The sequence below is a fragment of the Tenebrio molitor genome, chromosome 7, assembly GCF_963966145.1.
Source record: "Tenebrio molitor chromosome 7, icTenMoli1.1, whole genome shotgun sequence".
Lineage (NCBI taxonomy): Eukaryota > Metazoa > Arthropoda > Insecta > Coleoptera > Tenebrionidae > Tenebrio > Tenebrio molitor.
The window spans coordinates 18,159,202-18,172,523 of record NC_091052.1 but is presented as its reverse complement, the minus strand read 5'-3'; the positions used below and the strand labels follow the sequence as shown (position 1 = coordinate 18,172,523).

At 35.3% G+C, this 13,322-nt stretch overlaps 1 protein-coding gene across 1 annotated transcript; it reads left to right on the top strand.

Moving 5' to 3' along the window:
• The first annotated feature begins 3,809 nt into the window (after positions 1 to 3,809).
• Positions 3,810 to 5,104, top strand: LOC138135075 (odorant receptor Or1-like). Its single transcript, XM_069053714.1, has 6 exons — positions 3,810 to 4,191; positions 4,237 to 4,471; positions 4,530 to 4,684; positions 4,737 to 4,789; positions 4,842 to 4,997; positions 5,057 to 5,104. The coding sequence occupies exons 1-6, from the start codon at positions 3,810 to 3,812 to the stop codon at positions 5,102 to 5,104; spliced, it is 1,029 nt and encodes a 342-aa protein (XP_068909815.1).
• The last annotated feature ends 8,218 nt before the right edge of the window (positions 5,105 to 13,322 follow it).

Sequence of the window (13,322 nt, the reverse complement as noted above, 5' to 3'; positions counted from 1 at the left end):
ACTTCGAAAAATGAGGAACAAATAAAATATTCAACAATACACGCATGGTAACGGGTTTTACTGGCTTCAGAAGGTATATCCTTCTGTCGCCAGTAAAAACGCTTTTTACCAGATGATCTTGATGATGATGATGATGACCCTGAGGAACAAGAGAAAACTTCTCAAGAGGAATTCCCGAATTCATAAACTCTGATGAATTCAGCTCATCGATACCGTTCGATCCAGATCATTCGGGTCCGTCTACGTTACAAAGAGATAAAAAAGAGTAAAACAGTAAACTTCTACTGCATCGTGGACTATGCTCACCGGGGACACCACGTCAAAAAAAAACGCACCCTATTGCTCTACCTCTGTGGTGGTGTGGAAAAGAATAAAAAGTGCAAAAATAAAAGAAATTCTCGATTTATACACGCTGTAACTACGAAACTATTGTCCAATATGGCGGGGCGAGCGGCAACCCCCCAAGGTCGTAAACTCAACAATATTAATAATATGCCTGATAAAAGATACCTGCCAAGTATAAACTTTTCTGTACCTTTTGCAAGGTAAAACTCCCTATTGATTGGACTAAAAGTGACCCCCATTCATTTGCAAGCATAACCGTGCCCGCCGCAACAGACTCCGTTTAGAATTTGTAACCATTTCAGGAGTAATTGTAGCAAAAGCTTCCTGAATGCGACCCCTGAGTTGTTCTTCTGTATCAATAGGGTGCTTGTACACAACATTTTTAACCTGGCCTCAAAGAAAGAAATCCAGAGGATTTAAATCGGGGGTCCGTTAAGGCCAGTTTCGTGGACCGCCACGACCTATCCATCGATCAGGATACTGTTGATCCAAAATTTCTCTAGCTCGTTGACTGAAATGTGGTGGTGCGCCATCGTGTTGAAACCAGTCGTTAATACGGAAAACAAGTGGAATGTCTTCAAGCAAATTTGGAAGTTCTGCATCCAAAAAATCTGCATCTGCATGTCTCCCGTTAACCGTGCAGGAAATTCAAAGGGTCCTACCTAAAGAGGGTTCGATGACATGTAAACTAATTTCTACTGCAAGACATACCACACGATTCCCTAATAGAGACCAGCCCACAAATTTTTGAAAAATCTTTCTTGAAATGCTCTTAGAAATAGAGCATGTGGATTTTCTTCCGCCCAGATGTGCCAATTATGCGCATTGAAGCATCCTTGTCTCCCGAAAGCCGATTCATCAGAAAACAAAATCCGAGAAACAAAATTTAAAAGCCATGGACAGAATTCCCATCTGGCAGGGTAATCTTTTGGCTGCAAATGTTGCACACGCGTGTAATGATACGGATGTCGTCTTTCAGTCTTCATCACTCGATGTACAGAAGTTTTCGAAATACTTAATTTCTGCGCAACTTCTCTAATGTTTTCAGTACCTGCTTCAAAGGCATCTAAAATAGCCTCTTCGTTTTCAACAGTGCGTACAGTCCGGGGAGCCCCACCAGTTTCCTTCCTATTTGGTAAAATGTGGCGATAGCACTCAGAATCACTTTGTGATCGGGATGATTCCTGTTAGGAAAGCGTTGGGCATACATTCTTGCCGCTGCCCTAGCATTTCGTCCACATTCTCCCTAAATTAACAACATTTCCACATAATCCGCGGCAGAATACATATTTTAAAAAGCACAGGTGGTACTAAATCGATTTGAAGGAATTCGAACGAAATCTTGACACTGACGTTTCTCAAAAGTTTTATAGCCGACCAGTTTATTGAAAACGTAATAAAACCAATCACCTAGCAACAATGTTGAGAACTACACCTGGATGACTTACAACGCTCTGATTTGTCGAATAAAAATGTTCTTATACCGTTCAAGCTACACATTTTTTTTTTGGGAATTTTTATTTGTCTTTTGATGAGGATTTCTCCTTTTTTTCTCTGGGGCGCGAGTTCTGGGACACCGTGTATACCTGGCAACGAAAAACAACAATTGGCCATTTCTATATCAACGATTAATGACACAGATTACTTCGGAAAAGGTATTTCAATTTACTTTTTTGTTCGACACTGTCAGAATTTGAGAATTTTCTCCTGTGTGAACGGATTTTGATGAATTTGACAACTTGTCAAAACAAAACGTCAAACTAATTTTAAAGATTTTCAGCCATTTGGAGCCTTTGGGGGGGCTCGTCGAACAAAAAAACGTTGTATTCAACTCGTTCTTGTGTAATTTGCGCTTTTTTGGCACTCGTGGACCTTTAAAACTCTCGTTTCACTCGAGTTTTAAACTAGCCCACTCATGCCAAAAAAAGCCCAAATTACACACGAACTCGTTAAAATAAATAACTATTTTTGTTATAATTTTCAGATTGTAGTGCAGGTATAATAAAAAATAGCGTATGATACACGTTTATAAGGGCCTTTAAAGCACTTGCGACGTTAAAAGCACTCCGCTACGCGTCGTGCGTGCTTTAAAGATTTCCTTATAAACTTGTATCATAATATACTATTTCTTATCATATTTTTAAAATAAAAGCGATATGATGGATTTCAAATTCTGTTATTACAGTATTCTACCTAAAGTGAAAGGAAATAGTTTCAGACGACACAATATTGATTATTTCTATAAAGTCTCCGAGGTTTATGCGTGTGGAAGACTTGTAATGCAAATAAATCAAAACAGCGTAAATTCTTGGATATAAAACTTGCATTTTCTTCGTTTGTTAAATTTATGCCCAAAATGTGTGTTATTTTTTATTGAATTATTAAACATGTACCTACCTCTGAAGTTTAATAACTCTTCAAAATATATCATTAACGAGTTAAAAATCCTCAAAATTTTAACTTTACTCTGAACCCTCCACCACCCGGCGGCACGGCAATTTTGCCGGAGTAATAATTATAAAAAATATTGTGTCCTGAACAGGTGCACTTAGTTGTAGTAGTTACAAATCTGAAATGTTAGGATGTCAGTCGGTACTTAGGAGGAAATAGGGCTTAGGATGGGCAAGCGTCTTTTCCGCACTAACCATTGCTTATAATCCCTCTATAACCGCAGATACAAATTTGGTGTACCTATTGCTTTTCCGCACTAGGAGTTGCAGGAATTGCTAATTGCACTTACATTTATAGACGTTATAGACACTTACAGTTCCAATAGATAAAATGTTTTGCTGCATTTGCGAGTAATTACTAGGGGATTATTTACCTACTCTATAATACGGTTCAAGACTTGTACCTGTGGATATTATAATTAATATCTTTAATTTTTCTGAATGGTTGATGCACATATTTTTCACTTAAACGCAGTAACAATTTGCAATGAAATATTTATTCTTTCCGTAGTTTTCCATTGGCTTTTGTTTTCAAATATCTAATTAATTCCACTAGCCAGCCTACAATTATCGCGCACTTAAGCTACCGTTTTAAAAAGTAAACCCTAATGTAAAATTAATTTCCATTTGGGACAATAATTATTAAACCCACTAATGGTATACCCGAGGACCGAGGAGAGAATTTTAAAAAATATTAATCGTTCTACTGTTTAAGCATTTATTATGCACGATCTCTGAAATTATAGGATTATCATAATTAGAATCCATTTGAGTTTTCTTCATACAAATTTTATTTAGTAAAGAGCAGTTGTGCGAACAAGTCGCTTTCAGTTTTTCTTCTTCACCGATAGAGTGAAAACAATGGACGGACTGGTTAAAAAATCTTTTAGTGTTAACTTATACTTAATGAGAGTTTTTGGTTTCTATCCATCTCAAAGCTACAAAGGATTATACAAAATTTACTCTTATTTAGTGTATTGTGTCTTTACTATACTTATTCCGGTACTGGCCGCTATGGATCTTCTTCTTGGTGAAGATGTAGACTTGGCACAAATATCGGACAACGCATTCCTCGTCTGTCAAACGGGATGCTTCATCATCAAATTCTTACCTTTCGTTAACAATCCAGATAAAATCAAGAAGAGTATTTTCATGATAGAAAATTGTCTCTTCAACATGTACACGAAAAATCAAGAAGAAATTATTGACGAATGTGTAGCAACTTGTAGACGCAATTGTCGCCTCTTTTTGAGTTTTTGTTTGTTAACATTAATCAACTGGGCCATCACACCTTTCTTTATCCCTGGATATCATTTACCAATTGAAATTTGGTTGCCTTTCGATTATAAAACCAGTACACATTTGTACTCTTGGAGTTTTGTTTTTGTTGTTGCAGGTATGTCATGTATTGTTTAAAACCAAAATAATTATAACATTTCAGGTGTTGGTAATGGAGCTCTTTCAAGTGGTGTGATTGACCCTTTGCTTGCCGGGTTGACTTCACACGCTACAACTCAGCTAAAAATATTGAAAAATAATTTGCAATATCTGTACGAACACGCTGAACAAGAAACGGAAAACATCGACATTCATCCTACAGAAAAGGAACTGTTGAAATCAGAAATAATTTATAAAAAAATTAAATTTTGCATTAAACACCACAATGCTATTTTGGAGTAATTATTATCAAAGAATAGATGGGGAATTCTAGAGCTAAGTTATATTTTGTTTCAGATTTGTAGAGATGTATGAAAATACATACTCTTCAGTGGTTTTCGTTCAATTTACTGCGAGTGTCGTTGTTATCTGCATTTCTTGTTTACGCTTAAGTATGGTAAGCAAGGTACTCATATCTAATCTAAGGAGCGTTGAAATTTATATTTTTGTAGGTTGAACCCTTTACATTTACTTTTTTTGCAATGATTTTGTTTCTTTGTACGATGCTTTCAGAAATTTTTCTGTACTGTTATTACGGGACAATATTATTTGAAGAGGTATACTGCTTAATTTTTTCTTTCTATCTAATTTACTTACTTTACTTTCTAGAATAATACATTAACAAATGCTGTGTATATGGGTAGTTGGTACAAATACAATATAAAATGTCGGAGAGCTTTAATCATTTTAATGGAACGTTCGAGACGACCCATGATCATAACTGCCGGAAAGATACTTGACTTGTCACTTGAGACATTTACAACGGTAAATTTCAGTTTGAATTAATATCACTTGCACATAAGTATTAATTATTTCTTTTGAAGATTCTGCGAAGAGCCTATTCTTTACTAGCAGTACTAAAAAATTATTAAATGATACTAAAAACAAAAACAATTCAACTGCTGTCGACTACTTTTAAAAATACACAATATAGGCGGTGTAGCATCTCGTTTGAATCTTGGCGGCTTCGAGCAACTGTAATTACCCTTATCAAAATCACACAGTTCAATCACGCAAAAATAGTTATACAAACTATTAAAAATTCCGGTATTTGAAAAAAAAATCGTATGAGCTTTACACGTATTGCTTTGGAAACGCACATCACTCATATGAACACGGGTGTAAAATTTTACATGCTAGCCAGTTAAGAGACATTTTCAAGGTAAGTACAGTGACTTGATAAACTGATGTTTACAAGTAGGGAACAAATAAATTATTTCATTGTATACAACCTACTGTAGCTATTGTGTAATATCTCTTAGGTCTCAAAGTATAAGCATTATCCAATTTATATAGGTATAATATTGTTTATTTTACATACAGTGAGTTTTTTTTAAGACTGGCCATAGGGTTTTACATGCTAATTTTTCAACCCCCTGTTAACTTTTGTTCCGATGAAAATATTCAAACCATTTTTGGAACAAAGTTGGAAGATCTTTTAAACTATCGGATAAATTACAATTCAATATCCCAAACTGTCGAAAAAGTTGTGAAAAAAATATTTTTTAGCGCGCCGAAAGCGTCCAAAAGTGGAGATCCTCAGGTGCTGGTTGAGCCGACAATGGCGCTACTCTGGCGGCCGCTCGACGTACTATTATTTCGGCGCCCTAAAAATATTTTTTTCACAACTTTTTCGACAGTTTGGGATATTAAATTGTAATCTATCCGATAGTTTAAAAAATCTTCCAACTGAAAAATTAGCATGTAAAACCCTATGGCCAGTCTTAAAAAAAACTCACTGTATAATATATTGCTTAGTTAAACTTTTTATTATAGAATAACAGCGTATAGGAAAATATTCTAGGCATGTAATAGTAATTAACGTTATAAGTCCGGGAACTCATAGTTTACAGTACGAGTTAGACGTTTAAAGACGAGGCGACGAAGGAGCCGAGTCTTGAATCTCGAAACGAGTACTGTAAAAAGAGTTCACGGACGAATGTCGTTATGTATTTTATCTCATCCTGCCTCAAATTTCGTTTGAAAGAAACATTAAAATTAATTTCAAAATAATTCAACAAAAGCTCCAAATCTAGTCACATTTTTGGAACATGATTAGCAACGGCTGTTTGGCAATTGTTTATTTTGTTGAAATAATGTTGTGCGTCAAAATGACTTCTAAAGCAAATCCTCCAGAAATTGTAAGAAAATCTGCAGAAGCCTGTGCCGATTTAATACATAGCAAGTCTGGTGAAAGGTATCAAAAATAATTCAGCCATTTTTGTAAATGGAAATCAGAAAATAATGTGAAGAAAATTACGGAAGAGGTTATGCTGGCTGGCCTATTTTTTAGATTTGGTTTAAATGGTTGTATTATTTTATTTGTGAACTAACGTTTTTACTCTGAGAAAGTAAGGGCATCTTCTTTGTGGCCGAAATAGTTAAATTGTTAATTTGTATTTAGATGTAGTTTTGAATAAAACATTCCTTAAACCTGAATAATTGTTATTGCGATTGTTACTTTTGTGTTTCCAATAGCAACATTTAACCGGCGTCCGGCCGTTTTTTGCGTTTTCTCGGATTCAAACTGATGACGTAAAGTACTGAAATTTGACACAGGATGAAGTAAAGGAATATAACGGATGTTTTTTTAAATTTTCCGTCGAAGATCAGAATTGTAATGCGATTGTGAACGCACCGCGGTAAATCTTCCAGTAATTGAAACAACACACTATTCAAGAAATTTAAGTATTCTACTGCATTTAAGCGTGCTGGAATTATGTGAGGTCCAATGAGTCGTTCATTTATAGTTCCGGCCCAAATATTGATTGAAAATTGATGCTGAAAATGATTTTCCCTGACAGCGTAAGGGTTTTCGTCTGCCGAGATATGGGTGTTATGAATATTAAAGACACCTTATATAAAAACATTTCTTGCATGTTTATTTTTGCAAGAAGCCATTTGCAAAATTGTAGCCTGCAAGATACATTTTCAGGTTGTAAGAAGTGCACTTTTCGAACATAACAGGGATGCAACTGTTACTTTCTTAACATCTCCCAATTGTACTATGCGATACTTCATGTTGGAATGCCAGTCTTGGAGTACTGATCCTAGGGCGAGCCTCGACACTATGCAAAACAGCCTCCTCATTGTTTGCAACTAGATCAAAACGTTGTCGTCAGCGATCAAAAGCTGCAGCATTAAAAAATTCGTGATCTTGAAGACGCTGTACCACTCTTAGTGCTTATTCACAATGGACATAAGACATAAGAAATACATAAGAGATATCTAAGAATAATTTGTAAATTTGGGCAATTGAAAAATAATTTATGTGTCCATATAACTCGAATATGATTCTTCATGCCTTTTTGTTCACAACAATAATGTTCACTGAGGTCACTTCTCATAAGTTACGTAAAAATTAATAGTATCGGGCCTTCAAATAAATATATATTTAGAGTAGGCGTAGGCGACATTCTAATTCTGTTAACAGTGTAAAGTAATTTTTGTAGGTAACCAATTATTCTCCGGAGTTACACAGGTTACATAGTAACGTTTTTCCCAATTTCATATTGTCATATTCCGTGAAGGGGGAATATACCGGGACATTTTTTTAACACTGAACATAGTCCATACTAATTCCCTATGTTCAATTTTAAAAAACACAGATCAATGCATTGTGAGTTGCTATGCAACAATTTACACACGACCTGCAAATATGGTTCCAATTTTGCAATAACGTTAAAATTTGTTCCGATTGATGAAATTGGTCTATCATGTGTTGTATTGGAAATGTCATGCACATTTCTAATGGTCTAATTAGCATGAAATAAGTGCATTATGTGTACTTTTTTCTTCAAACAACTTGACCATTTTGTTCAACTGTCAAGTACTTATTTTCGTTACCTTGGTTACGTGATTACATACATGCATTGACCTGTGTTTTTTAAAACTGAACATAGGGGATAAGTATGGGCTATGTTCAGTATTAAAAAAATGTCCCGGTATACCATTCACGATGTTTTGGCATAAGGGGAGGCTATGATTTCATTTTTTAACGTTGGATACATGTTTGATTTCTGTCATTTCTGCTGTCACTAAAGTGCCTGACATGTGGACCTATCAAAATGAACATAACATGTTGCCAAATTTACCGTAATCATAATTAAGCGATTTTTAAACGTATTGATGGTGTTTGTCTTAGACTGCAGAACATATTTTCAGTAAGTTACAATGAAGTCAAGTTCTTTTTGTGTATAAATTGAATCATAGGTGAGTACAAGATAAATATGTAGCACGGATAGCGAAGGAAGAAACAACGACCCAATTGAAATGGCACAGGGGTTTTGTAAGACCTATTATAACTTCGCGATAGAGTTGTGAATTTATGGCTTGAGTCTATTTTGAAATGTACTCCTGAAATTTGCCAACATTTTTGTAGATATTGTGAAGAACTGATTTCGGAAGATTGGGCAAAATTAATGTGAAATCTTTCATTTGAAAACATTCTACCTTTAATATGTAATTTCATTAGAAGAATCTGACTGGGAATTTGATTGGGATTTTGATGCAGGTAATGATCATTCAGAATTTTCTAATGAAATTATGGAAGTTGAATAGTTTTGTTCTTTTTTGTCATAGACTTTGGGTGTGTAAATATTTTGCAGAAAGATTCGAATAAAGTAGGTACAAGATTTTATACAATCTAGTTCTAGGAATGTTTTGGTTAAAATGAAAAATTCATTGAGAAGTTACTAACTGGTTGGTTAAGACACTGTATAGGTGGGTTATCTAAGTGGTGCATAAATTAACAGGAGCCACTTCGTCTTTCAGTCCCGGTCCCTACTATTCTGTAGTTTGTTCAAGTCAGTTTCCTGTTTTGTTAAATTGGATTAAAAATGTGTGAGTATTGTTCTATTGCAAACTAGTAAAACTGACAACAATGCACTGACGCAGTCTATAACCTCAAATTTAGAAAAACATAACCTAATTCAACAGACAGCTTTACTGCCAACTTAAATGCACTTTTTCCATGGCCTCCCCTTATGCCAAAACATCGTGAATGGCATATAGAGACAATGCACTACAAAAATTAAAACTATTTTCTAACCTAATTTTATTTCGTTAAAATGTCAGACGTTTCTTGTGTCATTTTCTACGCTGGAAAAATGTTGCAAACAATCGAATTTCCATAGGTTGCTCTAAATATAAATTTATTTGAAGGCCCGTTATATCCACTGCATGTATCATACATTTCTTATGCCTTATGTCAAGCTTATGTCCATTGTGAATAAGCACTTGCAAATGTGAAAACATTTGGAATGCAACGATTTGGAAAACGTTCCATGTAAGTAAATATATCTACATGCGTTGGGCTAAAATGGTCTACACACGATACAATATGTCGTACAACAGATTTTTCAACCGTGTTTGAAACTACTCTTGGAACGATGGTTGGATAATGTGTATCCTTGCTTTACGACCTGTAGTAGGACGGGAGCATCCACCAAAGCTAACGGTACCAACATTCTACTGGGGGTATCGTTCTCTAGGTCGTTTGTAGACTCTCATAGGCCTGTCATTAGAGAATCGACAAAACCTAGACTCCTCGCTGAACAATACCTTAGCCCAATCTGTTTGTTGCCAATTAAAATGTTCGTGAGCAAAGTCCAGTCGTCTTCTGCGGTGATCTGCGGTTAATAGAAGACCCGTTGCGGGTACAAACGGCAGGCGATAATGCTCTGCCAATCTTGGCCTAATTGTATTTTGGCTAATTTGAGTATTGTACCTCCGGGAAAAGTCTTGACTCAAGTTAGAACGTGTTACAAATCGTTGCCTCACAGTTTGTATGCGCAAAAATTTGTCTTGAGCTGCGTTTGTAACCCGTTTTCTATCCTGACCCAACCTTCTCGTATTGGCACCTGTTCCTGTCACTCTAAATCGATTTTGAACCCTTGAAATGGTAGATTGCGTCGAGCAATGGATTGTTGAGATTCGTCTTCTTCAGAGAACACCACCACCATCGCACATTCTTCGACGGAAAGATTTCTTGGAAGTCGTCCATGGCGATCCATTTTACTCGAATATAACGATAACATGCTGCTTTCATGCTACATGCTACTTAACGTTAATAATTGAGAGAATAAACAGAAAACAACACTGCTATTGGTCTTTTTATTTAATTGAACAAAACCTTATCAACATTTCGTTTTGATTTATTTTCAAAAAAACTTGAATAAGAAAGGTGTTAAACATATTTCCTTCTGTTGAAAGAAAGAGTTAACTAAAACAATATCATATAATTTACAAATTATCCGTTAATTTTGGTGCGAAGTGTGTATACAACGTGTCTCAGAAATAAGTCAAGAACAACAAAATTTTTATGTACCTATCATTTTTTCGAAATATAATTTTCATTTCGGTATTAATTTCCGTGCTACTTCTTGTGGGGGTACATGAAGGACTTGGTATATTCGATCCCAATTGACACAACTGAAGTTTTAAGAAAACGGGTGGAAAATGCTGCCACAACAATTCGCAATAACAGGGGAATGCTGGAAAGAGTGGAAGAATCATTTCGTCGGCGCCTTCATTATTGTATTGACAATAACGGCGGTCACTTTGAACACTTCTTGTAATGGTTAGTGATTGATTACTGATTACTCTAATTACTCCATGAGAATTTTTACGGATTAATACACTAATTTCAAGTGACATTTTGTCCTTATTTAGGTATGGACGATTCATTAGGGTCAGTTTAAAATATTTATTATTAAAATTGTTTTTATTTAATATCTACCATATGATTCTCTTTTTTCTCTTCCACCCTCATCATTATACGTTACAGCAACGGGCGCAGCAATTAGCCGCTGTACTTAAGTTCGCAAGAAACAAGCGAAAGTTTTCTTGCATTTGGAACATTACAAAATGCACTAGAATACATTAATTACAACATAATTTCAGAGCAAAAATTTTACTGCTTGAAGGATGTATTTCAAATTTTATTCGGAATCGTATTGTAATATGCACATTCCTAACCTTATACGAGGGCGGAAAGTTAACCATTCCTTTTTATCTTTATTTCCCTCTCTTGGTCAGTAATAGGCCACTTTCCGCCCTATTATAATATTATAAGGTTTTTCCAGTGGCGTACTTACTGAAAGTCGAAAAACAGTAGAAATGTAACTGCATCAAATTAATTGTTTATTTGCTAAAAATGTAATGATTCCGAATAAAATATTATACAAACCTCCGTGGGAATGTGTTTCATTCCTGTCTCGAGCATTAGTTCACCTCGGCTACGCCCTGGTAAACTATCTTAGCTCTCGACAGGAATGAAACACTTCCCACCTCGGTATGTAATCTACTATTACGTACGCTAGCTACTCCTTGCTCTACGTAGAATTTAGTGACTTTTATGTCAACCAATCTCTCGCTGGACAAACTACACTTAATTGTTACCTAAAATCTTTGACATGGAGATGTCCAGTTAAGATAAGTCTGCTTAGTAACAAGTGGACTGCAAGACCAAGACAGATATAAAAGTTTTAGTCAATACTTTCCATTTTATATCATGCTCGTAGTTTAATGAAACATTTTCTAGCAACACGATGGGGTCGATTCTTATATTCCAGCCCTAACTTATTTTTTAACAGTATCATTGCCTTGATCTCATTAAATTTATTCCTGCAAACAACTTTGGATCTTCTCGTATTTTTATACAGCTTTTTACTCTTCGAAAGAGTAGAAAAAATCGGGCATGTATTTGTGGCGCAGAGAAAAAAATATCCACAAAATGCAAAGACTTCGTTGTATCTGATGAGTGATGAACTGTGACATAGTGATGTAACGTTCAATTTGGTTAAGAAAACAGACGTCTTTTGTCATAGCATCTACAATATACTCGTAATTTCTAACGAACTGGAAATGAAGAAGTTAACGGGTCATTCAGTGTTAACAAAACATTAAAAACGGAATGGAACGATGATTTGCAAGGAACCATTAAGACAATAAAGAAACTTTTCTTGGAAGACATTTAATAATGCAAAAAAAAGCAAAAAATGCAGGCATTGAGGTTGTTCCTCACCGACACGAGACTTCAAGGTGTACTGTTTCATCAACATAATGCTCCAACTTGCATTGCTGCATAGCATGAGCTGCAATAGCTGGCGTTGCCCAAGCAGCCTTCGAACTGGTGTAATATCTACCCCATTCTTCTGATTTGGCTCCAAAAGTTTACACTGTTTACAGATTATATTCAAAACGTAAAGAACCAACAAAACACGATAGGGAAAAAAGTGCAAATCTTTTTTAAGGATAAGCTGAACTGTACCAAATGATAGGTTAGTTTCTTGGATTCATCTCCGGATGGATTTATTTGGGGTCTCTGCAATTCTTTGTTCAACCTCTTCAATATTTTCAGCTGTTCTTTTTGCCGGTCGTCCACTGCCTTTTTTGCGCAGAACACCACCTGTTTTCAAAAACATTCTTACGCATTTGTAAACTTTTTGGGCAAGTTCTTGGTAAGTGCCTTGAAAGTGCGGAAACTTTTGTTGAAATTCCTCAAAAACTCGAAATGTCGAATAGGACCATTCGCCGTTCTCAAGTCTTTCTCCATTTTTTGCTCAAAGAGAACATATTGAATAGCAAATTTTAATAGTAAATAATAATTAATAATGACAATTATCATTGTAATGATATTTGAATTAAATTTTTGCGTGCTGCATACTGAAGTGTATTAATCACGGCCTTCTCGATTTTTTTTTATTTTAGATCGCATGGTACCTATCTCATCTTGAGCAGAAATGGATTAACTGCCATCGACAATTTAGCAGTATTAAAATAAATACATAGTAGGATTTTATTATACATATGTCGTGGTATTACTTTATGTGGTAGCTACATTTTATGTGTTTCATCATCATACAGGGTGTGTCAAAATTCGCGAATTCCGAATTCAGAGCGTGGTAGGGAAGAACTCAGTGGAGCTAGAAAAATACTCAAAAAAAAAAATTCGCTCTTCCTGGAGAAGATATAAGCACTTTGATTTTGTTCAATACATAACAGCCTTCATATCCACAGTGACAAAATACTATTCCAGCTACGTTGCCGTTCCATTTTTAAGAAAAATTACAAAAATTTAAGATTTTA